Genomic DNA, 13,007 nt, shown 5'->3' with positions numbered 1-13,007 from the left:
CCCTTCACTATGATCTGAGGAACTTATTCACGTCCAACATCCTCCCTCGAGGTGGACGACTCAGGGTCAGAGCCTTCGAAAGCGGGAAGAGATCTATCCTGCCAACATCTCCTCCTCACAGCTAGAGGGGAGAAAAATATGACCTCAACACGTGGGGAGGGTGCACCCGTCCCAAGTAGCAGACTGGAAGTACTCGTATCGTGTCCCTTCCCCGCGCCATCCATTTTTACGGGGGGAAAGCTACCTCGGGGTGAAATGGATCCCTGAGTGGGGTGGGGAGATGGGGGGGGACGGCCGGTGAGTAGTGCATCTGCCCACCCACGCCGGGGAACAAGAGAGTCGTGCGTCGTCTGTTGGCCTCGGGCAGCGTGCGAGAGCCCCCTTCCTCCCCCTCCCCAAAGTGCCAGGAGCTCCTACTGGATGTCGTCGGTGCTGCGTCACATAGAGGCTGGAAGCGATTGGGGAAGGCTCGGCGTTTCTCTTTTTTGACTAATTATAAAGTCGCTCGCTCCACTTCCCCGGGTGCTGACTTTGCTGGAGAGCTCCCGAGCCCACGAAACAGACCAGCCTCGGGAAAGGGAAAGGAGGCAGGCAAGGAGCGGCTCGTCCTCGAAGTTCGCTTCTCCACCATGTAAGATCTGCTGGAGCCGGCCAGCCTCGAGGGAGCTGTCAGCAGCGCGGCGTTGAACTCTCGTCCACGCCTTGACTCGCTTGTTTTGTTTTCTCTCTTTCTCTCCGCAGCTCCTCGACAGCCGCATCTGCGCTCTTCTTTTAAAAGAAGGAAGAAAAACCACCGAGCGAGCTTCTCTAAACTTCAACGGAGCAGCTGCTCACTTCGGAAGAACGGCTCGAGGAGAAGAGGTAAGGGGACGGAGGGAGATGGGCGTCGAGGGACGGGAGGGGATTCCTCCTCAGCCTCTTTCCAGCAGCCCAATGTTCACTCTCGTTTCTACTTAGTGCAGAGGTTAGAAGGTCTCAGGTTTCCACCCCCGGTGTCTCCAGGTAGGGCTGGAAAGGGCTCCTGCCTGAAATCCTGGCTAGTTTCTGCCAGCTAGGGTAGGCAACATTGAGCTGGATGGAAGAGTATGAGGCAGCTTCCTATGTAAATCCATGGGAATGGGTTGCATGGTTTTGCTGGTGCTGCAAGCTTTGCCATGAAGGTGGATCAAACTCTGTTCTGTCACCAGTGATGTGCTTATGGGATTAACACCACCGTCTTCTTGCCTTCTCTTGACCTGGTGGCCAATGCTTGTCAATATCTGTTCTTCCAAACTCCTAGACAAGGTGTCTCAATTTAGATACCTATTTAATAAACCCACTTTACTTGTGCTCTTGTGATATAGCCATCAGTGTGATTAAAGAGTAGCAGAGAGGATCAACATTTCCCCTCCCGCCCAAGGTATGTCAAATGTCATTCTAACCAGCATTAGGAACCATGTATACAGAACCAATGAGTGGTAATTATTCCAGGTTAATTAATTTTTGGAGGAAGGCAGAAATGAAGGGATTCAACTCATAGTTCTTCTAAATGCTTCTTTGTTCGTTGGTAACTTTCAGGACCCTACATGTTCAAATGAAGCAGCACAATTATAAATCAGGAATGTGGTCTCTGGACTAAGGAATGAGAGATAGGCACTCTAACTTTCTGATGTGCAACATTAACACATCAGATTTAAAAGAGCTTGGATAGATTTTAATGCTTTGGTCTTCAGTGTTCTTTCTTGGAAGCATCTGCTTGATTATGAGCAAATTTGTTCAAATCCATGGTTGTAGAGGATGTCATTGGTGTATGATGGTTAGTGCTCTTTCACCAAACTTCCTTGCGCATATCAATTTGGAACGCAATGTATGTGCCTTGAACAAGGAAGCAAGTGATTAAGTTCAATTATATTTTGTTCTTTTTGCAGATCATGACATTTCTTCTGAGATGTTATTTCTTGCTCTTCGCTCTTAGCACATGCCTCATCCTTACAGTTCAGGCAGAATGCAGCAAAGACTGTGCATCTTGCACCCACCAATTGGCATATCATGCAGACATCAACCCCCTGGTAAGCAGAATTTAGGCTTGTTTCTGAAGAACCCACTTAATTTATTAGCCGTTTAAGAAGCCTATTATTACTCACATTCCATTTCTATCTATCGCAAGGTGGTGTACAATAATGTACAATATATATTAAATAACAACAACTTTAAAATATTTTAAAACAACAAAAAACAGAATATGAATTTTGAAAAACCAATATAAAATAGAAATGATGAATTACTATGAAAAGCTCTGCTAGTGCAATCAGATTTCAAAACTCAAAATTGTGTGTATCTCTAACACAGATTAGCCACCGCCTAATGCACTTTAGCCATTCTTGAAGGGCTGTTAAATAATATTGCAATGTCGTTTTTTACATATGTTTGTGTGTAATGTGTTGCTTCCAATATGTATAAATGAACCTGAGTACAGCTTCAGAGAGAATGAGTTATTCTGGATTAACAATGCACAATACAAGCATGTAATTGTATATGCCCTCAGAGACATATACCTTTCCTCCAAGGAGCTTAAATATGCGCTTCTTCATCCACTAGCAGAAGATTGCCTGAAACCTGATCTTAGTGTAACTGAAGATCATATTGAATACTTAATATTTAGAGTTAAATTATCTATGCTTCTTTGATAAATTAATAATAAATAATCACAAAACCTGTCATATTGGTTTATGCTACACTTCTGTACTTCACTACCAGCTAATTCAGCTAGTTCAGCACCTTGGAGAACTCCCACATTTCTCACTGTTCAAATACTAGATCTAGCTTGGTTATGTAATCATGGAACTGATGAGCATAGAAAATGAGGCAGAAGGAATAGGATTATTTCCGCTTACGTAAAGTATGCAAATTGGGTGTTTGCATCCCTAAAATTATATATGGAATCTATTGTTTTTAAGACCAGCATGAACACTGAAGACTTCAATTCCATTGTTCATTATTGTCTCCCTGTACAATACTTATCCCAGAGTTATGGTGGTGGCATAATTAATACCATTCTTGGGTTTTGTAGCCTCTTCCTGGAGCGGGTTATTTTGATCTGCTGTAAGTCTTTAGGCACCATAAATGAACTAATTTGCCAGGGTGCATATAAACATGATTAAGGAAAGTAAAGCAGGCACAGTTCAAAAATGGGTGGTTTCCTTTTTGAGCCCATTTCAACTTTGCCTTTGATTTTGCTGGAGAATGTATGCCTTCTCTATCAAATATTGCTTGCCTGAATATCCAAAGGTTTATGTGTTGTCTGCTTGAGATCCTCAGTGGTACAGATGTTTGGCGTAATCAGTCTGCATGGGTTCATGTGAACTATTATTGGCATTTGGCTTTTCTAACTCTAATGCTCAGATCCATAATAATGCACAACTAGTTTCATTTGCTCATGAGGCATTTGAATTTTGGTGGCTCAAACTGCAATCCATGCCAAATGGCAAGCCAGTTTTGAAATGTATTATTTAATTAGGTATTAAATGTACGCACCACCTTTTCTCCAAGGAGCCTAAGGTGGCATGCATGGCTTTTTCATCGCATCTCAATTTTACCCCACAACAGCCCTGGGGGTTGGGTTGGGTTAGGTTAGGTTAAGATAGGTTAGGTAGTACAGGGTCATTGAGTGAATTGCATGACTGATTGAAAATGTGAACCTGGTTTCCAAGCCTTGTGACAGCCCAAAATGAGATGAGCTTCAAAGGGAGCTTTTGATGTGGCATGTTACACAGGTTCTGGTCTTCAAAAGTAATATTTTTAGAAGTCGCATGGGGTGCACAAAAGTCCTTCAACTCCCCTAAGTGAACTCTTGATTTCTAGCCAAATCTGCTAGATGGGAACCTGCGGGAGAGCCACAGAGGGAAACATGCTTCTGCCTCTGCACTCAGTCTTGCTGGCATTTGCAAGCTTGGGGCAAAAGAATAGCAGACATTTGTTTATAATACCCATATTCCACACCTGTCCAAAATTTCCTTCAACATCTTTTTACTGAGGATGCTAGAGACAGTGGAGATGCAGAACTGTTTTTAAATGTGGAAATTAGGCATCACCAGGGAACTGACCTTTAACAACCCCATGGGGGAAAAAATGAAGTACCATGTTGCTTCATCTCCATGTACATCAAAGGGAATGGAGGTAGTTTGTCTCTTCAAGGTTCAAGAGGGTTCCTGTAATTTTGTTAGGCTCTTATTGTTGTGCTTTATTATTTTCTTCATAACTGCATATATTGCAGGATCGTAACAAGGATCCAGAAACATAGGAACTTGCAACTAAAAGCATTATTTAAGTTCAGGACTCTCGTTATTTCGACCATATAAAGTTGAAATCCTGTACCCCTGAGAATAAGTCCCATTGCATACAGTGCGATTTACTTCTGACTGAGTAAATATGCATACTAGAACATTAAAGATCCATGTAAAAAAGGTATGGTCACATCAGATCACTTGTTTTAGTACTCACTGGCAACTCTTAACAATGTTTCAGAGCACATTATCTATAAACTGGTGGGCTGTACTGCAAATTAAATACGCCATGTTCTAAATTTGTTTCCATTTTAAGCTGTTAACAGATGACATATTTTGACAAAATGTTTGAGCTGGCATTAAATGAAGTACTTTGTACATGAATAGAATTGGTTTTAACATTTCTTTCTGCTATAGTGTTTGATACCATCACCCTTATTATATAATCCACTATAAATCACCTTCATTAAGACTAGACTAAGGAAATAGAAATGTTAATACGGAATGATATATTACTTGTGTTTGATTTTCACGTTGAAATTAATGGGATGTGCTTGAATTTGGGAGGAAGTCAAGTGGCTATTTATTTTAGTTCTGTGTGTATTTGAACCTATGTTGTTTATAACCATTGTATAACTGTTCTGTCTTGCCTGAAAGAAAAAAAAAGAGGGAGGGGACCCAAGGAAGTTAGACAGCATAAGGTAAAAAGGTACCTAGAATTACTACATATAAATATGTTGCACAGTGGTACCTCGGGTTACATACGCTTCAGGTAACATACGCTTCAGGTTACAGACTCCACTAACCCAGAAATAGTGCTTCAGGTTAAGAACTTTGCTTCAGGATGAGAACAGAAATCGTGCTCCGGCGGTGCAGCAGCAGCAGGAGGCCCCATTAGCTAAAGTGGTGCTTCAGGTTAAGAACAGTTTCAGCTTAAGAACGGACCTCCGGAGCGAATTAAGTACCCAAGGTACCACTGTAACTCTTTGAAAAGGAATGGATTTTGAAGTGGCTATCTGTTTTCCAGATTGTTCATTTATACATGCAAATGACAGCTCTGTTGGGAACAATAGTAGATGAAGATCGTGTTGATAATGATTAACATTTGTATACCATCCTTCATCCATAGATCTCAAGACAGTTCATCACATAAAAATTCCAGATTAAAAACACAAAATACATAATCAAAACCAAAACAAACCAATAACCTACCCACCCCATCCTCCCACCCACTGAAAGAGATGTTTACAGTCACTGTTAGGACACCTACTTTATTCCAGATATTCCTATTCAAGCATGAACAGCTACTATTTTGCAGATGGGGGGTGGGCAGCGGCTGAGTATTAGCTACCCCTGTATCAGAACTGAGCCACAGGCAGCCCTTACACAGTGCCTGCTATAATTTTTTTGGAAGGGTGTAAAACCTCCGTCTGGGGTCCTTCTTTCCTCTAGATTCCATTTTCAATCCAACCAACAATTTTAATCAGAACCCTCTGATATATTCATTACTAGCACACACTATTCGAATTGTAATACTATAGACAATACACTGGATAATTTACACCACAAGCATATATTGACTAACATTTCAAAAAACATTTTGCAAACCACTGCTGTCACTTCTCAAGCAATGAGCTAGGTGTTCCAACCATCATGTTAGATATACTAAATGGGGATTCTGAAATTTGCTGTCAGTATTAGACATTTTTTGTTGTTGTTTCACTTTAATATGGATGTGCTGGCATGATTTTTAAGAATACTTTTGGGTGCATTGGGCTATTTATTTTTGTGCTACAGTGATTTTATTTCTTTCTATGATGTATCCCTGTTGGAAAGCCTTCTGTGAGGAAGTTATACTAAACGGTGTGGTCTAAATATGCAAAATAAAACAAAAAAAATCCTTCCTTTGAATGAATAATGTAGGGTTCTCTTGAAAAGATGCTTGCTTCCAATACGGTTGTATTAACTGGCTGATATAGCAACCCTGTGATCCCCATCCTATGTGAGTACACAGCCAGAATCATATAGGGAGGGCTATGCATGCCGGCACAATGATGCGTGTATTTACAGCAACTTAAATTTCAGCAAATGAAGTGGTGTACAGCCACTGTGTGGAAGTGCTGCTTCGAAAGCCAATCCCTTCACATTACTGCCTTGTGCCAGCCACATGCTCAGCAGCCCCCACCTCCAAGGTCATGTGTTACCTGCTTTGTTGTTGGCAGATGTTGGCTGAGACCCTACCTGCCCGTGGACTGTCTCGCCAGAGTGGTGCATGCTCTAGTTATCTCCTGCTTGGACTACTGCAATGCGCTCTACGTGGGGCTACCTTTGAAGGTGATCCGGAAACTGCAATTAATCCAGAATGTGGCGGCTAGACTGGTGACTGGGAGCGGCCTCCGGGACAATATAACACAGGTCCTGAGAGATCTGTATTGGCTCCCAGTATGTTTCCGAGCACAATTCAAAGTGTTGATGCCGACCTTTAAAGCCCTAAATGGCCTCAGTCCTGTATACCTGAAGAAGCATCTCCACCCCCATCATTCACTGAGATCCAGCACCGAGGGCCTTCTGGCGGTTCCCTCATTGCAAGAAGTGAGGTTACAGGGAACCAGACAGAGGGCCTTCTCGGTAGTAGCATCTGCCCTGTGGAACGCCCTCCCATCAGATGTCAAGGAAATAAGCAACTATCCTATTTTTAAAAGACATCTGAAGGCAGCCCTGTTTAGGGAAGTTTTTAATATTTAATGCTGTATTGTTTTTAATATTTGATTGGGAGCCACCCAGAGTGGCTGGAGAAACCCAACCAGATGGGCAGGGTATAAAAAATGTATTATTATTAATTCTGTTAAATATTTTTTAAAAGATGCTCCTGGTTCTAATGTGACTTCTTAATCTAAAGAAATTCAGAGTTGGCCACACAATAAAAGGCATGGCACCCACCCCACCTCATGCTGCTTTGGTGGACAAATGTTTCACCTCTGCACTGAACATGCAAGTACACATTTGACCCTACATTAAGATGCAGATAGCCAGTCTCAATGTGTGCAGCCCACAGACAGCTGTAGTTCCATCAACAAATGTAAGAAAAGGGTTAAGGACTTAAACTGCATGTAGCCCACTCACATTTGCTATCTGCTCTCATTAGGTTTGCCGGGCTTCCCTTCTTGTAACAACATTACATATTGCCACGCAATCTCTGGCTCTGTGCCATGTAATACATTTCATCTTTAATAAATAAATGCATTTTTGGGAAAATGTGATGATGCATCTCTTCTTGTCAATGTAAATCCACCACAAATCTCAAAGCAATGCTAAGCCAACACAGGTTAATGGTTCCCAGTGAGCTAAGTATTTCAGAGAAAGATAAAAATAGATAGTTGTAACATTCCCCCCCCCCCCGTCCAATTATAAAGAACTTGGTTTATATTCTAACATATGGATTTCTAGTATTGCTGCTTTTGACAAGGCAAAAAGAGGTCACAAATATGTACTTACTTTGTAAATCAAACTATTTTTCAGGCATGTACACTAGAATGTGAAGGAAAGTTGCCCTCTGCCAAGGCCTGGGAAACCTGCAAAGACCTTCTGCAACTGAGTAAACTGGATCTTTCCCAGGAAGGCATTGGTGCCCTAGGAGACAACCCAAAAGAACAGGATGAGAGTCATTTGCTAGCCAAAAAATATGGTGGTTTCATGAAAAGATATGGTGGCTTCATGAAGAAGATGGATGAGCTCTATCATATAGAACCAGAGGAGGAACCTAATGGAGGAGAAATCCTTGCTAAAAGGTATGGAGGCTTTATGAAGAAGGATGCTGAAGATGATGCCTTGGCTAATTCTTCTGATCTGCTGAAGGAGCTTCTTGGAACAGGAGAAAATGCTGAAACTGGGCATTATCGGGATCTGAATGATGGTGAAATCATCAAGAGGTATGGTGGCTTCATGAGGAGCATCAAGCGCAGTCCTGAATCGGAAGATGACGCCAAAGAGCTGCAAAAGAGATATGGTGGCTTCATGAGAAGAGTGGGGAGGCCAGAGTGGTGGCTGGACTACCAGAAACGATATGGTGGATTTCTTAAGCGTTTTGCCGATTCTCTCCTTCCTTCAGATGAAGATGGAGAAAGTTATTCCAAAGAGGTTCCAGAGATGGAAAAAAGATATGGCGGATTTATGAGATTTTAATTACCTTCCATTTGTCCTTTTTGTCCCAAATCAAAGACTGCCTCATTGATCATAATTTATTGTCATGTGTTGCTTGTACTGTACAGTTTTTTACTGTCCTAGTTTATAATGCAACCTGCTGTCTGTTATTTCAAGTTCTGTGCTCTTTTAAGTCAACAAATAACTTCTGTAATGACTTCTAATTTGTCTGTTGTACTTTTCATGCTAAATCTATTTTAATTACCACATCCATTTCTTTAAAACAGTGCAATTGCTTAGTTGTATATACAATAAATCGTTCATCCTAACTGCATACTATATCCTGAAGTATTTTTTCCCCAACAATCACTACAATTCATTTCTTTCTGCACATGTGAAATTGAATTTATTCCCCTCTTCTCTCTCTTTCATTTTAATTTTTCAAATTTATTTTAGGAAACTTGAAGTGAATAGTCACTACAACAGGCATAGGCAACCTTTGGCCCTCCAGATGTTTTGGACTACAATTCCCATCATCCCTGACCACTGGTCCTGTTAGCTAGGGATCATGGGAGTTGTAGGCCAAAACATCTGGAGGGTCGAAAGTTGCCTATGCCTGCACTACAACCATCTATGCCACACATACACATTTAAACTCTAGAGGATGGTCAGTATATAATAATTTGTACGTCTTGTTTGCAAACTGAATTAACAGTACACATTCCCATTTTTAGAAAGAAATTACAGTCTCAGAATTTCTGAGGACTTGCTATTTCTCAAATTTAGCAACTTTTAACAGAATTCCAAACCTGTATAAATCAATAGGGTTTAAATTAAGAAAAATGACACCAAACTGCATTAGTTTGGGATCTTCCCGTATTGTATGTGTACAGAAATGGCTTTGCTGGATCTTGAGCTCAGGTTGCAGCTGTATACTATTACTATTTATTAAATTTGTATACTGCCCTTCATCCATAGATCTCAGGGCAGTTCAAAGCATAAAAATACAAGATAAAAACACAAAACACATAATAAAAACAAGACCAAGAACAAAACTAACCAATACCCCCTCTCTCCCACCTGCTCTCACAAACATTTAAAAGGGTATAGGATGTTAATCAGCTTGAGACCTGGTTAAAGAGGAACATTATATCACCTTCTTGGAACTGAATTAGCCTTTTGTCAGAATTATAGGAACTCATAGGAAGCTCAATATCTCTCAAGAACAATCCCAAAATGGATCTGACCTTGTACTGATCTCTACACTTTGCACTGGCATTTCAAGATTTGCTATTCTTTGGTTTTCTAACTACTTTCTCCATACATGTTCACCTCATATATGAATATCTGTGAGTCTATCTCACAGGCTTATGTTGCTTCAAACAATGGACTAAATTCCATAAGGATGAAGGTCAAGCTAACCCAGTTACTCACTAAAGGACTGTCATTGTTGCCATCCTAATTTTGTTTCATACACCCGCATGGCAATCAAATAGCAGTAAAACATATTAGAATTTATTTCAGAAAGTAGTAGTTCAGGGTCTCTGTAGTGCACAGCAAATGGTGTAATTTACACTATGATTTGTTATGAAATTGGCCCAAGCACAAGGATGAATGTTAAATTTTAAAAAGACAAGACTATGTAGCTACCCCTAATTTTATCCTCACAATGGGTCAGGTAGACTTGACTGAGAGACTGTGATGAGTGGAGAATCACTGGGTGAGTCTCAATGATGAAAGAATTTGAACCTGTGTCTTCCCAGCCTAAGCCCAACACTCAGATCATTCCCCTACATAGGCTCCATTCACTTTCAGCAGGGATGAGGATCCTGTGACCCTGCAGGTATTGTTGGGCTCCAACTCCCATCAGCCTCAGCTACCATCAGCCAAAAGCCATGGATGATGGGAGTTGCAGCCTAGGAAAATCTGGATTCCTCTTGCCTGCCTTAAAGCATCCCAAGCTCACTCTTTTCCTACACAATGAAGACTTCTCTTGCTTAGTTGCTTTCCTCCAGTTTCTTTTCAGGCTTTTCTCCAGCTGCAGGGCATCTGCTGCATAAACTTTTCGTGCATCTCTCTTTTCCCTACCCAGCCCTTTTGAACTGTCAGATCTTATCTCGTTTCTTCCTTTCACAAAGGGCAAAAATCACAGCTTTTTCCATATGTTTGACAATACAGTTTATAATATTTTAAGGGGAACATCTTGTAATAGTGGATTAACATGGAGTGTGTCAGACAAAAGGAGGCATCTCTGAGTGAATGTGGCAGCAGTTGTGGAAAGGTTGCATGTAGTCTATATTCATTTGAAGACATTAGGAAAAATATTTAAAGTGTATTATAAATCATAGTTATTTTAGGGAAGCTTTTGATATTTGATGAATTATTGTATTTTAATATTTTGCTGGAAGCCACCCAGAGTGGCTGGGGAAACCCAGCCAGATGGGCAGGGTATAATTAATAAATTATTGTTATTATTATTATTACTTTTAAAGGTTAGAAAACAATCATTTTTTCCTCTCCTCATATTTTTAACTTTTTTTAAAAAAAATGCATCTTTGTTTTAGAGGAAAACTCAAGGTAGCTAACATTACAGAATTAAACACAGCACAAAAGCATCAGTAGAACAATAATATCCACACTGAAACAGCAATCAATAAAACCTCCACATCTGCTGGAAGAAGGTCGCTGATTATGGATGGGTTGCTGATTATCAGAATATAATCAGCAACCCATCACTTAGCACTTCCTGGAACAACCACATCTTTGCCAAATAGCATACAAATAAGATGATCGTGATCATGATGATAACATTGGCAGTAGTTACGATTCTAATGAAGGGCTAGGGAACTTGTGGCCCTTTAGAATTGTTGGGCTTCAACAAAGGCCAGTGGTGGTGAGAGTCATTCCAGTCCAGCACATAGCTGTCAACATTTCCTTTTTTTAAAGGGAAATTCCCTTATTCCGAATAGGATTCCTCGCCAGAAAAGGGAAAAGTTGACAGCTGTGGTCCAGCAACACCTGGAGGGCTGCATGTTCCCCACCCCCTTTTCTAAACTGAAGGTGTCCTTTCTCCCAAAGACCTCTGCTGTCAATCAGAATGCATGGGAGGGAATTATGAGACAACCTTGCTATGAGTTCTGCAAGACTCATCCCGGTTCTGCTCATTTTCACCTGGCCTGAAAGGGAAGGATTCTGACTGCTCCTGCTGCTCACAGTGCCTAGAGATCAATCAGGATGGTGTCTTGTTTAGGGGTTATTCCTGGAAGCAACTTTTAGTTGTGGAGGAAATGTATTGTTTTTGCTCCTATTTGGATTCTCTTCTTGTATTTCTATGGTTAGGCCTCCGTATGAATTACTAGTGAATTGTTTGATTGTAGCGTATATTTGTTAATATGAGATGCGAGTAGCCTTTAAATATTAGTATGAGAATTTCTGTTTTTGCTATGTCTTGTATTTGTTAGTGAATTATCTGGAAGCGTTGCTATTTAATGTAAACTTTTCTGATATTGTGAGCCGTTTGCAGCATGGCTTATCATGGAAAAACGGCATACAAATAAACAGATGATAATCATTTAATGAGCACTTCCTGTTGTTTCCTCCAAGGATAAAATGAAACCAAAATCACACTTAAATTTAAGCCAGTGCCCAGCATTCCATCCCATGCTAGCAGCACTAAAATGGATTTGTATGTAGTTACTGGGACAGTAGTATAATATCCCCACTCTTGGTGGTATTCTTGAATGTTTCCCTTGCAGACAATTGGAGGAACATTCCGTTCCCTGAGCAACTCCCATTCTATAAAGACAGGGCCAGCCTAACCATGAGGCAGACTGAGACAGCCACCTCAGGTGGTGGAATCCAAGGGGCTGTGGTGGCTTCCTGGTTCTAGTGAGATCTCACAAGAGGGAACCTGCAGAACCCCAGTAAGTGAGGCTTTGGCAAGGGGGTGGAAACCTTGCATACAGAGCAGCATCTTCCCACTGCACCTCAGAAGGCAAAACAGGATGGGCCATCCTTGTATAAAGGCTTTCTAAGCAAGAAAAAGCATATTAGAAAAATGCACAAATGTGTGGCAGCTGTGTGCTTTTGGGTTGTGAATTAGGATAACATACCACTGGAAAGTTCTAAATTTCCATTTTTAAAAGGCTGCATACAGATACAACTATAATGGCAAGCAGGCATTGTAGTAACATGTTTCTGGTCACTATAATTATAAAAAGGAAAAGGAAAAAAACTGCTGTGTACCATTCTCGTGTGTTTTCCTATACTCATATGCTCTTGAAAAGACCCCAGTCCATTTTACATTAGAAAATTTGCAGTGGCTATGAGGATGTCAAAGAAGAGTTTGAAGAGAGTAGTCGTGGAAAATCAGAGCATTCTCTTTAGGAAACTTAGATACAAAAAAATCTACTTTGTTTGGAACAAATTTTAATATGGTTAGGCTGCAATCCTATGGGAGTAAGCCCAACTGACCCCTATGGGACTTACTTTTGAATAGACATGTGTAGGATGACATTGTAAGGATTCTACATATGACACTCCAGACTCTGTTACTCACCATGACTAGACCAATTGAAATGAATGAACCTAACTTTAATGGGTCTA

General features: G+C 40.9%; 1 protein-coding gene across 1 annotated transcript; it reads left to right on the top strand.

The window, feature by feature from the left end:
• The first annotated feature begins 473 nt into the window (after positions 1-473).
• PENK (proenkephalin) lies at positions 474-11,978 on the top strand. Its single transcript, XM_083623504.1, has 4 exons — positions 474-631; positions 742-861; positions 1,908-2,048; positions 7,782-11,978. Exons 3-4 carry the CDS (start codon positions 1,911-1,913, stop codon positions 8,442-8,444), a joined length of 801 nt encoding a protein of 266 aa, XP_083479630.1. The 5' UTR covers positions 474-631; positions 742-861; positions 1,908-1,910; the 3' UTR covers positions 8,445-11,978.
• The last annotated feature ends 1,029 nt before the right edge of the window (positions 11,979-13,007 follow it).

The sequence above is a fragment of the Podarcis filfolensis genome (assembly GCF_964270895.1).
Source record: "Podarcis filfolensis genome assembly, chromosome: 7".
Lineage (NCBI taxonomy): Eukaryota > Metazoa > Chordata > Lepidosauria > Squamata > Lacertidae > Podarcis > Podarcis filfolensis.
This window is presented reverse-complemented; position numbering and strand designations above follow the sequence as displayed.